The sequence below is a fragment of the Fukomys damarensis genome, unplaced genomic scaffold (genome assembly GCF_012274545.1).
Source record: "Fukomys damarensis isolate Sample0158 unplaced genomic scaffold, DMR_v1.0_HiC HiC_scaffold_17, whole genome shotgun sequence".
Lineage (NCBI taxonomy): Eukaryota > Metazoa > Chordata > Mammalia > Rodentia > Bathyergidae > Fukomys > Fukomys damarensis.
This window is the reverse complement of record NW_022900929.1, coordinates 334,613-350,401: the sequence shown is the minus strand read 5'-3', so window position 1 is coordinate 350,401 and position 15,789 is coordinate 334,613. Positions and strand designations below refer to the sequence as shown.

General features: G+C 38.3%; 1 protein-coding gene and 1 pseudogene across 1 annotated transcript in view; one reads left to right on the top strand and one right to left on the bottom strand.

Annotated features, from left to right (window-relative positions):
* The window catches only part of LOC104854350 (cytochrome P450 3A14), a 47,271-nt gene extending 31,911 nt beyond the window's left edge, over positions 1 to 15,360 (bottom strand). The window contains exons 1-8 of the mRNA XM_010612844.3: positions 15,202 to 15,360; positions 13,117 to 13,210; positions 10,934 to 10,986; positions 9,428 to 9,527; positions 6,003 to 6,116; positions 5,661 to 5,749; positions 4,030 to 4,178; positions 1,061 to 1,188 (exon numbers count right to left, since the gene is read on the bottom strand). Of these exons, the coding sequence (XP_010611146.1) occupies positions 1,061 to 1,188; positions 4,030 to 4,178; positions 5,661 to 5,749; positions 6,003 to 6,116; positions 9,428 to 9,527; positions 10,934 to 10,986; positions 13,117 to 13,210; positions 15,202 to 15,260 (786 nt within the window). The 5' untranslated portion in view covers positions 15,261 to 15,360. The remainder of the gene's footprint in view (positions 1 to 1,060; positions 1,189 to 4,029; positions 4,179 to 5,660; positions 5,750 to 6,002; positions 6,117 to 9,427; positions 9,528 to 10,933; positions 10,987 to 13,116; positions 13,211 to 15,201) is intronic.
* Positions 7,242 to 8,444, top strand: LOC104854349 (annotated as a pseudogene).
* Positions 15,361 to 15,789: the final 429 nt, after the last annotated feature.

Here is a 15,789-nt window from a genome sequence, read left to right as displayed (position 1 = left end):
TGTTTTGAGAGGAGAGGTCCAAATTCCCTGGTTCCAGAATGGAAGTAGCACCACTAAGCTCTTAAATGGTGACAGCCTAGAGAATTTGTTCCTCAGAATTGAATTCAGCGTGCTCAGTGATCCAGGCACTCAGCTCCTACAGTTAAAAGAGAGGGGAGGCTGGCTACTACTGCTCTAGTTGTCAGTGGACCTTGATATCATTCACATGGAGCTGATTTTAGGTGCATGCAGAGTGCCAGAGGAGTAGGATCAGCAAGGTTTCCACCCAGATTTCAGAAAAAGGACTAAGAGTCCAGGCAGTGTGCCCCTGAGAGGGCAGTGTGAGAAGATGTGAGTGGGGAGCCAAAGGTGCAGTGGAGACCCCAGAAGTTTGGAAGTCCAGGAGTGTGGATTGTCTGATGAAAACTTCAAGGAGGAAGCAGAACCAGCCCAAGAAAGAAGCTGTAGGAGCTGCAACCATCTGCAGTACCATAGGGGTGGAACCACACAAGACCTTTCCAGCTTACAACTTGCCACAGATTGTGAGAGATGCTGGAGGTGGAACTGTGGGATTTAGTGTTTGCACTGATGGATTTTTTACTACTTTTGTTCCCATTCCTTGCTGTGTCCCTGTTTGTAACTTAATAGAAATATCTTATCTTGTGCCATAGAATGTTGGAAGTATTTAACTTTCTTTTCATTTGTGAAGAGGCTTGCAGCAAAGAGTTTTCTTTAACTCTCAGAAGAGACTTTGGATGTGGAATTTTCAGCAATGCTGAAACTGTTAGGACTTTTGCAACTCTTAGAGATGGTAAATGTTTTTGTTTTTTTCATAACGGGACATGCATGGGTCTTTGGGGTGGACTGTTCTGTGCCACCCTGCCTCAGAGCCCACCAATTATGGACTGAAACCTCTATGAACTGTTAGCCAAATAAACCTTCCCCATTTACCTTTGGATATCAAATACTTTGTGTCAGCAATGAGAAAAGTAACTAACACATACATATACATATACAGCTTGGAACATTATTAAAATGTTAACATCCTCAAGTCACCACTACCATCACCACGACATTTTACCTTCTGGTTAGGTTCCAGGCGATTTTGTTTCATCTGTTTTACAAATTTTGTGAAAAATTTCAAAGAATCCCGTGGAAATGTAGAGATATTTAACATTTCGTATACTGGAGTGAGGAATGGAAAGAGTACTGCACAGAAAGAAGATACAATCTTTAATGAAAATGGAAAATTTACTTTTTTCAATTGTGTTTTCCTGAAACCATCAAAAGGTACAAGTCATCATTCTCAAACAGGAGCCATTTCCTCTCTGACTCACAGTCTCCAGGATGTCAGCAAGGACTGAGCCAGGGCTTATCAGACAGAAGGCCACCAACACAGTGCTGAGATCTGTGCTCCCTCCTTCACTTTGGAGTGAACAAAAGGGAAGAAGTTAAATTCCCTAACTTTCCTGCTATTTTACCTATTGGAGTAGAGTCTCTTTGGGTAAGCAGGACCACGGTCTGCTACTTTCATTAATCATGGTGTCCAAGAAAGAGCAGCCATGACAAAGCTAAATCACTATGGGATGAAGCCAAAATTCAAGAACACAAAGTAGAAAGCATGTGAATTCATGCAAATTAATGAATTCATTCTGAATTAAACAATGGGTGAAGGAAAGATTCAAAGAGCAATGAAAAGTTCTACTGAGAGGAGTAAAGATGAAGGCACAACATACCAAACTTCTGAGAGTGTGTGAAAGCAGTAATCAGAGGAAATTTCACAGCTATAAATTTCTTAAATCACTAATGATCAAACTTTACACCATAAATCACTAAAAATAAAAAGAAGAAATTAAACCTAAAACAAGCAGAAGGATGAAAGTAATAAAGACAAACTAGAAACTAATAAAATATAAAAACAGAGAAATTCATAAAACAAGAAGCTGATTCTTAGAAAATACCATCAAAATTCGCAAATCTCTACATAGACTCACCATGAAACATAGGTGAATTAAGTTACTAGTATCCAAAATGAAAGAGGGGAAATTACTATTGACATTTAAAATTCAAAGTATCTGTGGAAAGAGATAAAGACTTCCTGTTACAATGATACATGCATATCCATATTTATAGCAGCTCAATTCTTAAAACAATATCTTAGAAGCAGCCTCTATGTCCAACAGATGAATGGATAAAGAATACATGGTATTTGTACACAGTGGAGTACTACTCTGCCATAAAGAAAGAGAAACTTTAATAATTTGTAGGAAAACTGGATACATTTTGAGAGCATAGGATTAAATTAAATCGAGACACATCAGCTTAAGTATTACATGGTTTCTCTTATATGAGAAATCCAGAGAAAAAGTGAAGAGTTAAAAAAAAAAGAAAGTAGGGAGCTAGATGTTTCTAAATTGTAAGGGAATCAAGAGATGGTAGGAAGGAGATGGTCAGAATGTAAAGAAGATAGGAAAAATTGAGATGTGTTATATACATATATCAACTCCACACAGAAATGTAAACATTATGTACTACAAACATGTATGCACCAATAAACTCAGTTAAAGCTGAAAAAAGTATAAAGACAATTATGAACATTGTATGAAAAATAATTGTACAAATGAAAAAGTATCAGAACTGTTTAAAAATATTTTTATGTCTACAAAGTCAATAAAGTATGGCACAAATTAAAAAAAATAACTTTTTAAAAGTCTGTATGTCTGCGGTTCACTGAATTCTGTTTTGGTACCAGGGATCAAATTGAGGACCTTGAATTTTCAAGGCAGGTGGCAGAACCACTGAGCTAAATGCATAGCCCCTGTTTCTCTGAATTCTGACAAAGATGCCATGACCACTGAATGGGTAAAAATAACCTTTTCAAAAAGTTTAGTGGGAGCAACCAGTATACTGGGAGAACTGGGTGGTCACATGTAAAAGAGCAAAGAAGGACAATGGAATACAAATCCTAACTCAAAATGTATCAAAGATATAAATATAAGGGCAACAACCATGCAAATGTTAGAAGAAAGCCAAGGGAGAAAATTTTCTTGATCTAAGACACACAGTATAGAGGTACTGATAAACAAATGTGTACGTAAAAATGAAAAATACGGCATTGTACATCATCAGAATTGAAAATTATAACTTCAATAGGCACTACCAGAAAAGTGAAAAGACCCCTCCAAAATAAGTGAAAAAAAGGTGCAAGTTATGTATCTGGTAAATGAATTATACCTAGAAAGTATAAAAAAATCCCACAACAAAACAAACATAAATACTTCAGCTGTATGTGGTCAAAGTACTGGATCACACATTTATCTTTAGAAGATATTGTTGCAAAGTATTCACATCAGGGGAAGAAAATCGAAACTATATCATTTCAGATACATTAGGGTGGCTGTAATTAAAACTAGGGGAAAATCAAATGGTGGATATGATAGGGATAAATTGAAAACATTTCATCAGTTCCTTAATAAGATAAATAGATTTGCATTGTAACTCAGCAATGCTACTCTTGAATATGCCTCAAGAAGGACTGAAAACAGGCATTTAAACACAATCTTGTAAGCAATTGTTCATTGCAAATATTCACAATAGCCAAAATGCAAATAATATCTCAAATATTCATTAAGTAATGATTAACAGATAAGAAAAATACATTATATACATGCAACAAAAGATTATTCATCAAAAACTGAAGATATAGTGCAAATGAAAAAAATCCAGTCACAGATGACCTAGTGTTGTATGGCTCCATTGATATGAAGTGCCTAGAAAAGCCAAATCTGATTCAACAAAGAAAATCAGTGACTGCTTAGGGTATAGGGCCTGGGAGTTGAAAGTACAAAGATACAATATTTCTCAGGTGATGAAATTATTCTACAATTAACAATGTTGATGGATGCATATTTCATTAAGTGTGAAAAAATTCATTGAAATTTTTAATTTTTAACACATAAATTGTATGATATGTGAGTTATATGTCAATAAACTATTACAAAAAAAGGCAGGTGGGACTATAATAAGCAAGAACTATAATAATCTACATACCTACGGAGAAGAGCAAGGGATGAAAAAAATCAAATTTTAAGAGCTTCTTGGCTTTTTCCACAAATGGATCACGTGGGTTGTTGAGAGAATCAACATTCACCCCAAATGATGTTGCAGTGATCACATCCATGCTGTAGGCCCCAAAGACTCTGAGTGGAGAAAGATGGGGAAAACAAAAGTCTGTACCTCTTCCACTACAAATTCTTCCAATAGTGGGACTCATAATATACCAGCAAGACAGGCAGAGACCCACACAATGCCACACTGTCTGCTAGGCCAGCTGAACATTCTGCTCATCTCATGCTCACTGTGGGCTACTGATAAGGGAGCCTTGATACAACCGCCATTGTTTTTGGAGTGATGGGGAAACTAGGAGACTTAGACTCAGAACTTGTGGGGCTCCATTGAAGACACAGAGACCCACAATCAGACACACTACAGCAGTGTGTGTGGAGTGTAGAAGATAATAGATGTGTGAGCACCATGTTTTGCAGGAACAGGAGGAATAAGACTCTCACTGGGGACTCAAAAGGTGACACTGATCTAGGTCTTGTCTCATCACAGAGTGTGCCTTGAGCTGATTTCTCTTCAGCATATCGCACAACAGCAGCACCCCATTCTGAACAGCTAGGAAGATCATCCCTCCTCTCCACATCCCCTGCTGAAGCTCCTGATAGATGTGCTCCTCCCATAGTACAGGAGTCGGAGTTTACCCTGAGGGCAAGACTATTTTGTTATAATGTAAAAAACCAACCAAAGAAGAATTATCCTTTTTAACAATAATTATATTTAATTTATGGTGACATGTATTTGTCATCTCAGTACTTGGGAGCCTGAGGCAGAAGGATCGTGAGTATAAAGCCAGCCTGGATTACACAGTGAGTAGAAGCTCAGCTGGGACTACTTGGCAGACCTTGTCTTTAAAAACCAATTTTGATCATAATTACTGTTATTATTACGTTTCTGTGGAAAATTGATTTTGCAGGCCCCAGAGGTAAGTGACCTCATATCCCCAGTTTTCACAGTAAGTTCTCTAGGGTATGTGTATATTTGAAAAATCCCCCTTATACAATAGATGATATGGGTGCCTTACCATAGCCTTGCACCTCTCTCTCTCTCCCTCTCTCTTTCTCTCTCATCATAAAAAGAAAAATGGTGTGAAGGTTTAATATTTAAATATTTTGATATATTTCAAAAATATGAAGAGTTTTAAATTGTTCCAAGTTCCACATGGTAACTCCTTCTTAACCCACTGACTTTCACTTTCTACCAAATAAACTCTTCTCCCACTATTCCCCAACGTTTGCACTTATAATCTTTTAAGATTCCGCTTCTTCCTTCTAAAGTATGTATTTTATTGCCTAGAAAAGCCAAAATGATAAATAAATAGTTAAACTAATATTAGTTCCTATTCAGGAAAGAAAATCCTTCCTCTGTCAAATGCCCTGTCTTCTCCTGGGATCTGCCCCTTCTTGCACAGCCCATTGGAGCTGGAACACCACACCCTGTTATAACACCTGGATCTAACACCTGGCCCTGGAGTAACTCAGCAGTGAGAATTTCAGCTTCCTGGAAGACAGCTACATGGTCTCAGGGCAACATGGACATCAAACAGGTGCACTGATACTTACTCTTTCAAGTCAACAGGCTTGCCTTTCTCTGCTTGGCACCTCAGGTTTTTGACCAACATATCTCCATACTGTTTAATGATGGGGAACATCTAAGCACAAGACAGAACATTTATGGCTAAATCCATAGACTCAGGCAACAGAAAGAAGACATTCTCAATCACGAAGTGATATGTGACATTTAATGATTAATTTTACAATGTCTTCTGCACATAAAGACAACAGACCATTCTTGCAAAGCTCCAATTCAGAGGACCACACCTTGGAAAGAGACTAGGATCTTAGTTTCTACCTGTCCCCAGATTCACTCTTACATATTCAATTAAAATTCCCTTATTTTCTTACTTCCTTGAGTTTTCCACTGGTGAAGGTTGGAGACAGCAGTGTTCGTATTCTCTTCCATTCTTCATCCTCAGATATGGAGATTGCATTTTTCATAAATCCCACTGGACCTAGTAACTAGAGTTTGGAAATAAAGACAATTTATCATTCTTAAATCTAAAAATCCCCACAGTAGAAATTCTGGTAAACAGACATCACTTATCTAACAAACATTTAGTGACTATTAGGCGGCAGGCCCCACATCAGATGCTCAATAAATATTTGTCACAAGTACCTTGCCTTCTGTGAATGTGGACACTTAGCCTCCTAGAGTGCTTTCCTGCCTTTAATTTTCAGTTGTCTTTTAAATACAATGCCTATTGTCATGGGAAACTGTTCTACCATATGGAAAGACTAGAAGCATGGAAGCATATGTTATGGCCCATATGCTGCACCCAACTGTTTATCACTGAAAGCTCAGAAAGCTTCACCACCGTGGGACTAGAACAAAATCAATTCCATCTTCCAAGATTGTGTACTGTAGAAATACATTGATGACAGACAGAAGGTAGCCTTGGAAAATTGTATGTCTCTGATTACTCCTCAATTTATATTTAGCTGAAGCAAGAGCAGTGCAAAGAACAGGATGCCTTGATGTGATGAATTTTAATATAAATATAAAATATTAGTAATGATGCACAATTCTTTGTGAAAGAACACAAGTGAAGAGAAATATAATTTTGTTTCTGTCTATATTATTTTAGAGACTTTGGTAGGACATCTAGACACAAAGCATCATGATTTCCCTATTGAAACTATCTTCCAGTTTCTATAAATTTATTTTGTTTTAAAATGGAATCTTTCACATTCCTATTTTGTCAAAACTCAGAAAAGTAGGAAGAGAGAGAAAGTCCCTATACTTGAGAAATAGAATCTACAGAAAAGCCTTCAGATAACATTATACTTCACATAACATGATACATTTTATCAAAATATTTAAAATATTTTTGCATATATGTACAAGATGTTTTGGAATTTGGATGGAAAGGCATAGTGTCTAAAAGCTAAACTAGCTATAGGGAAAAGTGTGAAAGGAATCACTTTCCATATCATTACAAATTAAAATGTTCCTACAATAAACAACAATATGACACTGGAGATGGCATACACAGAGTGATCAAGGAAAAAAAAATAGAGAAATTGACCTACACAAATGAACCAAAATGATTTTTGGCCATATGTGAGAGCAGTTTAATGGTGGGAAAACAGCCTTCCCCAAAATGATGTTGGGACAACTGGACAGTCATAGGCAAAAAAATGAGCCTTCACCTAAACCTCATAAATTATTTTAAAAAACACAAAGTAGATCCTAGCCTTAGAAGTAAAGCATAACACTATACATAACATGATACAACTTCTATCAAGAAAAACACACGCAAATAGACTCACAATAGGTAAATCATTATCAGAGTGATACCAAAATCATAATCCTTAGAAAAGAAAGATAAGATCCTGTCAAGAAGAAAAGACAAGCCTGAGGGGTTAGTGATGGACACCTTGGACCAAGTGGTAAAGCCAAAAACAGAAAGGCCCAAGAGATTCCTTGAGAAGAGAGAACTGAAACTCAGTGAAAATAATAAAAATGCCATGCTGATCAAAGGGGGGAATGCAAAAGCAATGGTGAAATAAGTACTGAAAGATGTGTCTGCACTGAAAAAAACATATGGATTTCTGTAAAAAAAGAAAAATATTACAAGACCATTTGAGGATCAGACATCACTGGAATTCTTTTCAAAGAAGTCAGATTGTTCTTTATTCATGTCTGGATCCCATAATAAGAAGTGGCTCAATAACCTAGTAAAAGGTCGTATGTATGACTGCCATGTTCTGGATATGATTGAATTAGGTATTGAGAAATTTGTGTCTCCAAATGATATTAAGAACTGTAAATGTCTTGAGGGAACAAAACCCATGTTAATATTTGCTGGTGATGATTTTGGTGTAACGGAAGACTACAGAAGACTAAAAAATCTCATTGATTTCTTCAGAGGCCCCACAGAAGCAAATATCCTCCTGGCTGGGTTAGAGTATGTTCTGCACTTCACTGCTCTGAAGGGGCAGGTTTACTTTCGAAGCTATATGTTTCGATTGAAGAAATCCAGTTGCAGAACACCACGGATTGAGTTAGAAGACATAGGAGCTTTGTTGGATCTTGTTCGGAGCCAGACACCATTGGCCTCAGATGACCTTTATAAGTTATCTAGGAAAATGCCAAAAGCTTGCAAGCCAAAGAAGAAGAAAAATATGTCCCATTATACTTTTGGTACAACTTATGGAAGGATTCATATGCAGAAATAAGACCTAAGTAAACTACAAACTAGAAAAATGAAGGGATTGAAGAAGCGACCTGCAATGAGGATAACAGAAGACCAGAAGAAAAAGCCAAAGAGAATTTTAAAAAATTAATGGAACGTCTCCCCCTGCCCCAAAAAAGGAGAAGATGGAAAGACAAGCTATGCAACAGGACTATAGAGAACAGGAAACAGAGAGCCATCTGGTGAAAGAATACATCTGTTATCTTGATTGTGCTAGCTGTTATCAAACATGCATTTGATAAATTTGCAGAGAGCTATACCAAAACACAAACACACAAACAAATGAGCTGTTATAAAATTAAGAAAATGTAAATAAACTACTTGGATTGTATCAATGTCAGCCTCCAAATACAGTAGACCCATATGTTATGACCAGAATGACATAAAACAAATTGGGATATGACTGGAATTTTAGTTTTAACTTACAACCAAAGTCTTAAGTTATGACCCAAATGCTGGCTGCATGTGCTCTCAAATAGTCTCAGATAAAGATTTAACCCTAAAAGAGCTCTGGAAGGAACATTACCGCATCCTTTCTTGTTGGGGTTAATTGATCAATCCTAGCCTAATGACACTCTAAGAATGCTGAGATCTGCTTGGACGAATGTGTGGCCCAAAATTACACAGGAAGAAACTTGGAAGGCTGTGTCTTGGAAGTCTGAACCTTCAATTGATCAATTTGAGTTACAACCTATCATTGCAAAGGAATTGAGTTTGTAACTCAAGTATGCAACACATAACCATCAGCAAAAATAACACAGACTTCCATGTACATTGTTTTCACAACTTTCTGTGAGTCTATATTTCAAAAGGAAGCTTTAGGCCAGGCATTTGGCTCTGTTGTTCTGCTAACTGCCCCAAAAGCAAGAGGTCCCAAGTTTAATCTCCAGTACCAAGAAAATTTTTAATTGTGAGTTTTTTTGAGACAGGGCTCACTTTGTAGCCCAAGTCCCAGCAATCCTCTTTCTCAGTCCTCAGAGTGTTGAGTTACAGGCATATGGCACCATGACCTGCACATAATGACAATTTAATAAATAATAAATGAAGGTTTACATTTTTTAAAGGGATGCCTACCCGCCGGTTTGTAAACGCAGAATAACATTCTTTGACTAGAACTGCTTTGATCATGTCTGGTTCTGTGATGGCCAACACAGGCTGTAGACCATCATATGACCTGTGTTTGCAAAACAGAGATGATTAAACATAACAAACCAGATTCTACATCTAACACATTGCTAGGAATCTAGATTTTGACTCTGACATTATATAAAATGTACCCATAATATTAAAATGCACAGCAAAATTAGCTCCTACTTCAAGATAGGGATTCTGACAGTTATGTGGTTCAAGCAAGGAAGAGAAAAAAGACAAACTTTCTCTTCAAAGGGCACACAACTATAAATACGACTGGATCTGTTCTTTTTCTAAATAAGTGATGTGAACATGGGTGCTGCCTATACCAGTGTCTGTGATGTTTTGCATGTCTACAACATTTCAATATCAGTGGTGGAGATGTACCTCAGTGGAAAAGTACCTGTGTAGTCTACATAAAGAGCTAAATATAACTCCTAACACCATAAAATTAAAATGTAATAAAATATTTCAGTATCAAAAATATATTACACCACTGCTCAGGAATACCAAATGTTGCAGGGGGAAACTGTGATCTGAGCAATGATGACTCAATACTCTCTCTTCATGACATGTCCAATCTGTAGACCCCTGGGGTCAGCAATGTGGTTCCTAAGGACCAATGAGATAGGATGAAGAGGTAGGAAGAGGCAAAGCTTTCTCCCACCTGCTTGTGACCCAAAGCCCATGACTACATCTTCCACTGCTCTCCAAGCCTCTAGCAGCTGTGAAAGGGAACAGCTGCTGCAGGGGGGCCAGATCTCCCCACAAAATCACCAAGAATGTAGCCCACAGGGTAATGTAGTGGTTTAAATGTGTGCTACATTACTTTCTCAAAGCCAGAAAAATAAGGTAGACCAGAAAATACCTGCATACAGGTCTGTTAAAAAGTCTTGACTTGAAATAAAAAATAAACAAAACAAACAGAAAATCTCTGCATGTATAGAAGTTTTAAAATGCTGAGCATAAATTGTTTCCCAATTTGTTTATCTATATCTCTCAGTCTGTTTCAAAAGCACATATTAAATTGAAAACTGGTACAAGGTTATTTATATAACATATAATTTATATAATTTTATAATATATATATAATTTTATATATTTCCATATATATGGAAAGGAGATACAATCATACATTGAAGAGCACCTATTACCAGGATCTGAATTAGTACATTTCATGCAATTAGAAAGAACCTAAGAAAGGGAAAGAAAGCAAAGGAAGGAATCTCTGGGCCATAAAAGCATGGAGAAAGGAATGATATGCAACATTCTCAACTCAATTCCAGCTATGGACCTTGACCCCTAGTGACCAGGGGACCCTTGACAGGACAAACCTCCAAAAGTATCACAGTACAAATGCACATCTCATGAGCTCTGGGCAGACATTGTCCTCATGTATTGAGTGCCTCATTCTGATGTGTACCTGTTGGAAGTTTCTGGAATACTCACCCCCATATCTTTCCATACTTTTTATAGCACTCTGTATCAAATTTCCATATACCCTGAGAAGAGAAAAAAATGAAAATCCATTATTGTTCTAAATGTACTGGCCTTAATTCTAACTGGGGCACAAAGGACTCAAATCCCATGAAATCAATCTTACTATCTCTCACTGAAGTTAAAAAGAAACTTACACTGGGCCCAGGGATTTAGCACAGTGGTTCCACCACCTGCCTCTCCAGCACAGTCCCAAGTTCCATCCCTGGTACCCCCCCACAAAAAAAGCTTGTATTCACAGACAATAAGAGGAACTATTGGGGACCTTAAAGCCATTCTTGACTTTCTTGGAACATTGAACATATTGAAAGAATTCTCCTTGAAAGTGAACATTAAGTAACTACATGTCTTTCTGCAGCACTTTTGTTTGTACATATTATGTTTCTAAAATCTTGAAAAGCTATGAATTATTCCTTTCAGGAGTACATGAAAAAACTGAGCCTGATGAAAAAACGAGTGGGTCTCCATGGGTTGTGTCCATTCATTCATTGACTTCATGAGCTCTTCATTGATCTCATTAGCCCTCTTGATAAATTTGGGTCAAATTAGGAATTTGAAGGCACCAGGGACCAATTTATTCCATAGGAGTTATTGAATTCTCAGGGATGTTATTGAGTGAAAAAAAAATCAAGTGCGGAATGACAAAGTGGTCTTCCTACCAGCACTCCAGCTCAACTCGGAAAGACGGAGCATGACACCTCTACACATAGGTGTAGCAAATTAAATACTTCCTCTAAGTTTTCACCTTTGAAACTTTAAAGCTAATCTTCCTGCTGCTAAGTAGCAGCTGTGAATGTTAATTATGCAAAAGTAGATCCCAGAGAAATGGCTCTTGGGGATCTGTATTAAAGAATGCAACTGACAGATGAAGAGGAAAGAATTTCTATTGCATTGGGGGAGGGGGAGTATGAATCTTGAAGGCATTGTGAGAAAATGAAGGCTTCATTTGCAGATATTAGAATCCAAAATATGCCTGGAATCATCAGGAAAAGAAGTCTGAGTAGAAAGCCCGCTTCACACAGGTTGTACTGCCCTCCAAGGGCCAGACCCAGACCAACACTCAGTCCAGGTTTCTTACAGGGATCAGACAAAATTCACATTACATATTACATTATATTCAGTCAATCTGAATTTTAATACATTTCTAAAGTTCAAAATAGAAGTACAGGCCAATCTCCCTAACGAATATTTCTCTAGTAATTTTGCATAAGTGATTCTGTCTTTGTTTAGAAAAACAAAATTCATTATTGTTTAATAAAACAAGTTGATAGACAATCTCATTCTGTTTGAGATATGCTCATGTTCCCTGCTCAGATTCATCCATTTGGTGTTAACTTGAAGGAAAAGAAGCACAGCAGAATACTCTCATTCTATTCTTAACTCCTGAAAAGATGCCAGGGTGTCAAAAGCAATGAGCTATGCAAACAACTACAGAGGACTGAGCAGTGCCCAAGACAACTGGAGAATGTGTGAATCCCCAGTGCAGAAGACATGGGCAATCTTGTAAAATGAACCTTGAGCATCCATCAGAAAGAAGAATCAGAGCTGCTCATGAGCTCTGGGAAGAACAGGAAAGGGGCATCTAAATGTGCACAGGCTGGTGAACTGCTGCTAGGGAATCTCTTCATGCTTTTTTCCAAATACTGACACAACCATCTGTCCCTTCCTGGATCTATACTGCACCAAACAAAATTTTGCTTTTGATGATCACAACATCTGAACCTCATGTGCTGAGCATGGAATGTTGACATGCCAGAGATCTGTGCTGTGGAACTGAGGCAAAGCTGAGGCTCTGGACAGTTGACAGCAGAGCTCCAGGGAAAATCTGGCCCCAGCTTCAGGTAGGACCCAGATGCCATTTCTGCACACCTACAATTCCAGGACTTTCTCCATAAGAAACAGCTCTTTCAGCCAGGCATGGTGACACATGCCTGTAATCCCAGCACTGTAGAGGCTGAGGCAGGAGGATTGCTGTGAGTTTGAAATAAGCGTGGGCTACATAGTTAGTTCCAGGCCAGTCTCAACTACATAGTGTCTCAAAAAACAAAGAAACAAACAAACAAAGAAACAAACAGCTCTTTCATGGATACAACAAGGCCAGTGTTTGCCCAAGAAGGTAATCAAACAACACTCACCTTTCTATAGCCAAAAAGAGTTCCAAAGAAAGGCAGAGGTTTAGGCCCAGGAATTCCAAGCCTCTTAAAAAGTCCATGTCGATAGGCCCCATATCTATAAAGGGGAAAACAGAGCATGGTCATGGAGACTGTGACTTTACATATATTGGAACTAACCAATCACTGTCTCAGGAGCTGGAATAGTCAAGCCAGAGGAGGTAGTAGGCTATATATAATAGAAAAAACAGAAGCAACAATAAATACATTCACTCACCATCTCCTTCCTCACCTCCAATAACAGTCTTCCTAAAATTCACAATGATTAACTAAAATCAGCTGAACACTTTATTCTCCCAATCTTCCTTAATAAACGTCTCCGAATTTGAGTCTTACTAAGAGATTCAGCCTGTAATTTTCCCAGGGCATTTCATTTGCTTTTGTCAGTATTGGAGACTGATTCCTCCAGGAAGTGGGAGGATTCCCATAAACGTTTTGCACAACTGCATCTACTCAGTAATTAAGTCATGGAGATCCTGTGGTAACATTCTCCTTACAGTTTCTTCAAAGGCTTTCATGTTTCTCATTCCCTCTAAGCCATGTCCCTGTTTTGTACAATCTAGTCCTCCTTCAGTTTGCTTTTCCAGAAAGCCCTAGGAGCAGTCAGTTTTTTTTAAAGAGCACTGAATTTTCCAAGAGTCACAGAGTGCAGAGGAATGAATCTCTGAAGAAGGCATGTCTGAGCTATTCCTCTCCTCAAGGAATTTGGGCCTCCATCTGGTGAGATTCACACGGGAAGCACAATATCAGCCATGCTCAGGTTTAATAAGATTATCAGCTTCCTGCCTCTTGACTGTGCACAAAAAATAGTTATTATGGCTGGTGTTCCCCAGGGAAAGCATGCCTTCAACTCATCTTAGATGTGTCACATATGTACTCCCACACCTGAAGTTGATAGGTCCTGCAGACCTTCTCTCATTGCTGATAATTATAGGTGACACACTTCAGAAAGAAAAGAAGCTGAGGAAGGAGGCTGCTGACATCTGTTTTAATCTTAGAGCTGCTAGTCCTAAAAACTACACCCCATGGCCACCAAATGGGGAAGCATGGCTAAAAGTGTGGTACCTATAAGTAATCAATAATCCAGGAAGTACTTCCAGCTATAAGAGAGGGGACCCGTCCAAAGTTACACAACCTACCTGTTGATAAATGCATAATGCAACATAAATAAAGAAATCATAACATGTTCCAAGTAGTTGAATTGTTTCTTCTTATCTAAGGGTGAGGCTTTAAGGCAGTGTAAGTTTCAATATCCTGCACAAAACTAATTTATGTTGTGAAATCATAAAATGAAAAAAAAACTTGTATGAAAGGATCTGTGTTTGTAGGACTTATCAGGGACACATCAGCAAAGCCCTGGTAAGGATTAAGATGATTCCCCAAGATCCAAATGTGCTCTACTCTAAAAATTTGTCTTTTAGGGGTAAATAAATCCACATACTATTGGGTAGAGAAATTGAGTTTTAGGAGGGATGGAATTTTCAGAAAAAGTTCTCAGGAAAGAAGGAAGTATGGAGTCAGCCCTCCCATGAAACCTGGGGTACACGAGAGAGCCTTGTGTGAAGCATGCTGGGTGGTCTGTGGGGGGGCACAAAATACCCTTGTCCTTAGGGGAAAATTCTTCCACACATCTTCCTGCAGAAAGAGCACAGAAGGCAAAGTATATGAGACACAACACAAACCAATACAGCTAACCCAGAATTTCCAAAGTTTGAGGAGGTGAACTTCCTACTGCACATGGCAAGCAACTGTTCATAATCTGTCTCTGCTGAGTTCTGGTGCATTAGTCTAAGTTCAAGCTATCAATAAAATCTTCCTAGGGGAAACAATTGTGCCAATAATCCTCCCAGCCAGAGGAATACAGAGCTACAGCAGAGGAGAATGGGATGCTCAAGGTACCTGCATAAGGTCAGTAGGAATCTCTTCTACATTAGTAGCAACTTTTCTTCTGTTATCTTTTTTGATCATCAAAACATATAAGGGAACCAGAGGTCTGATCCTACCCAAAACCCAGAGACACAGAAGAGAGGATCCTGGAAAATTACTCACTGATACAGAAGCACCAGGCTGAGAGCCAGGAGAACCCAAGATTCTAAGGAGAAGTCCATCTCCTTCTGTGATTATCTCCTCTGAGTTTCACTTCAAGCTGATTTCAGGGCTATGTCTTCAGAGCTTCCCTTGGGAGCACAGAACAAATTCAGTTAGGTTGGCATGAAATACTTATGTGCTGTAAATGGTGGTGGGGCCAGAGCAGCAGCCAATTGGAAGGCCAGCTGCAAATGCCCTGCAGTTGGGAGGAGATAGATGCATGCTCCAGCTTGGCAGCTGACAAAGCATCAGGCACATTATTACTTTGACCTCCTTTGAGTTCATATTCTGGGGAAAATCAATACAACTCAATCAACATTATCTCTAAGTCCAGAGGTTGTATATTCTTATCAGGAATATAAGCCATTGGCCCAAAATTTCCTCCAACCTCCCCTTTGTATAGTACTCTTCATGGCTACTCTCATTCTGAGGTACATAAAACTGACTCAAACAAGGTATATCTGTAAATGTTTACAAATCTACGCACCTAGTCTGCCCCTGTGTCCCATAGAAAACTCTTAATACTCCTTTAAATTCCAAGAGGATCAC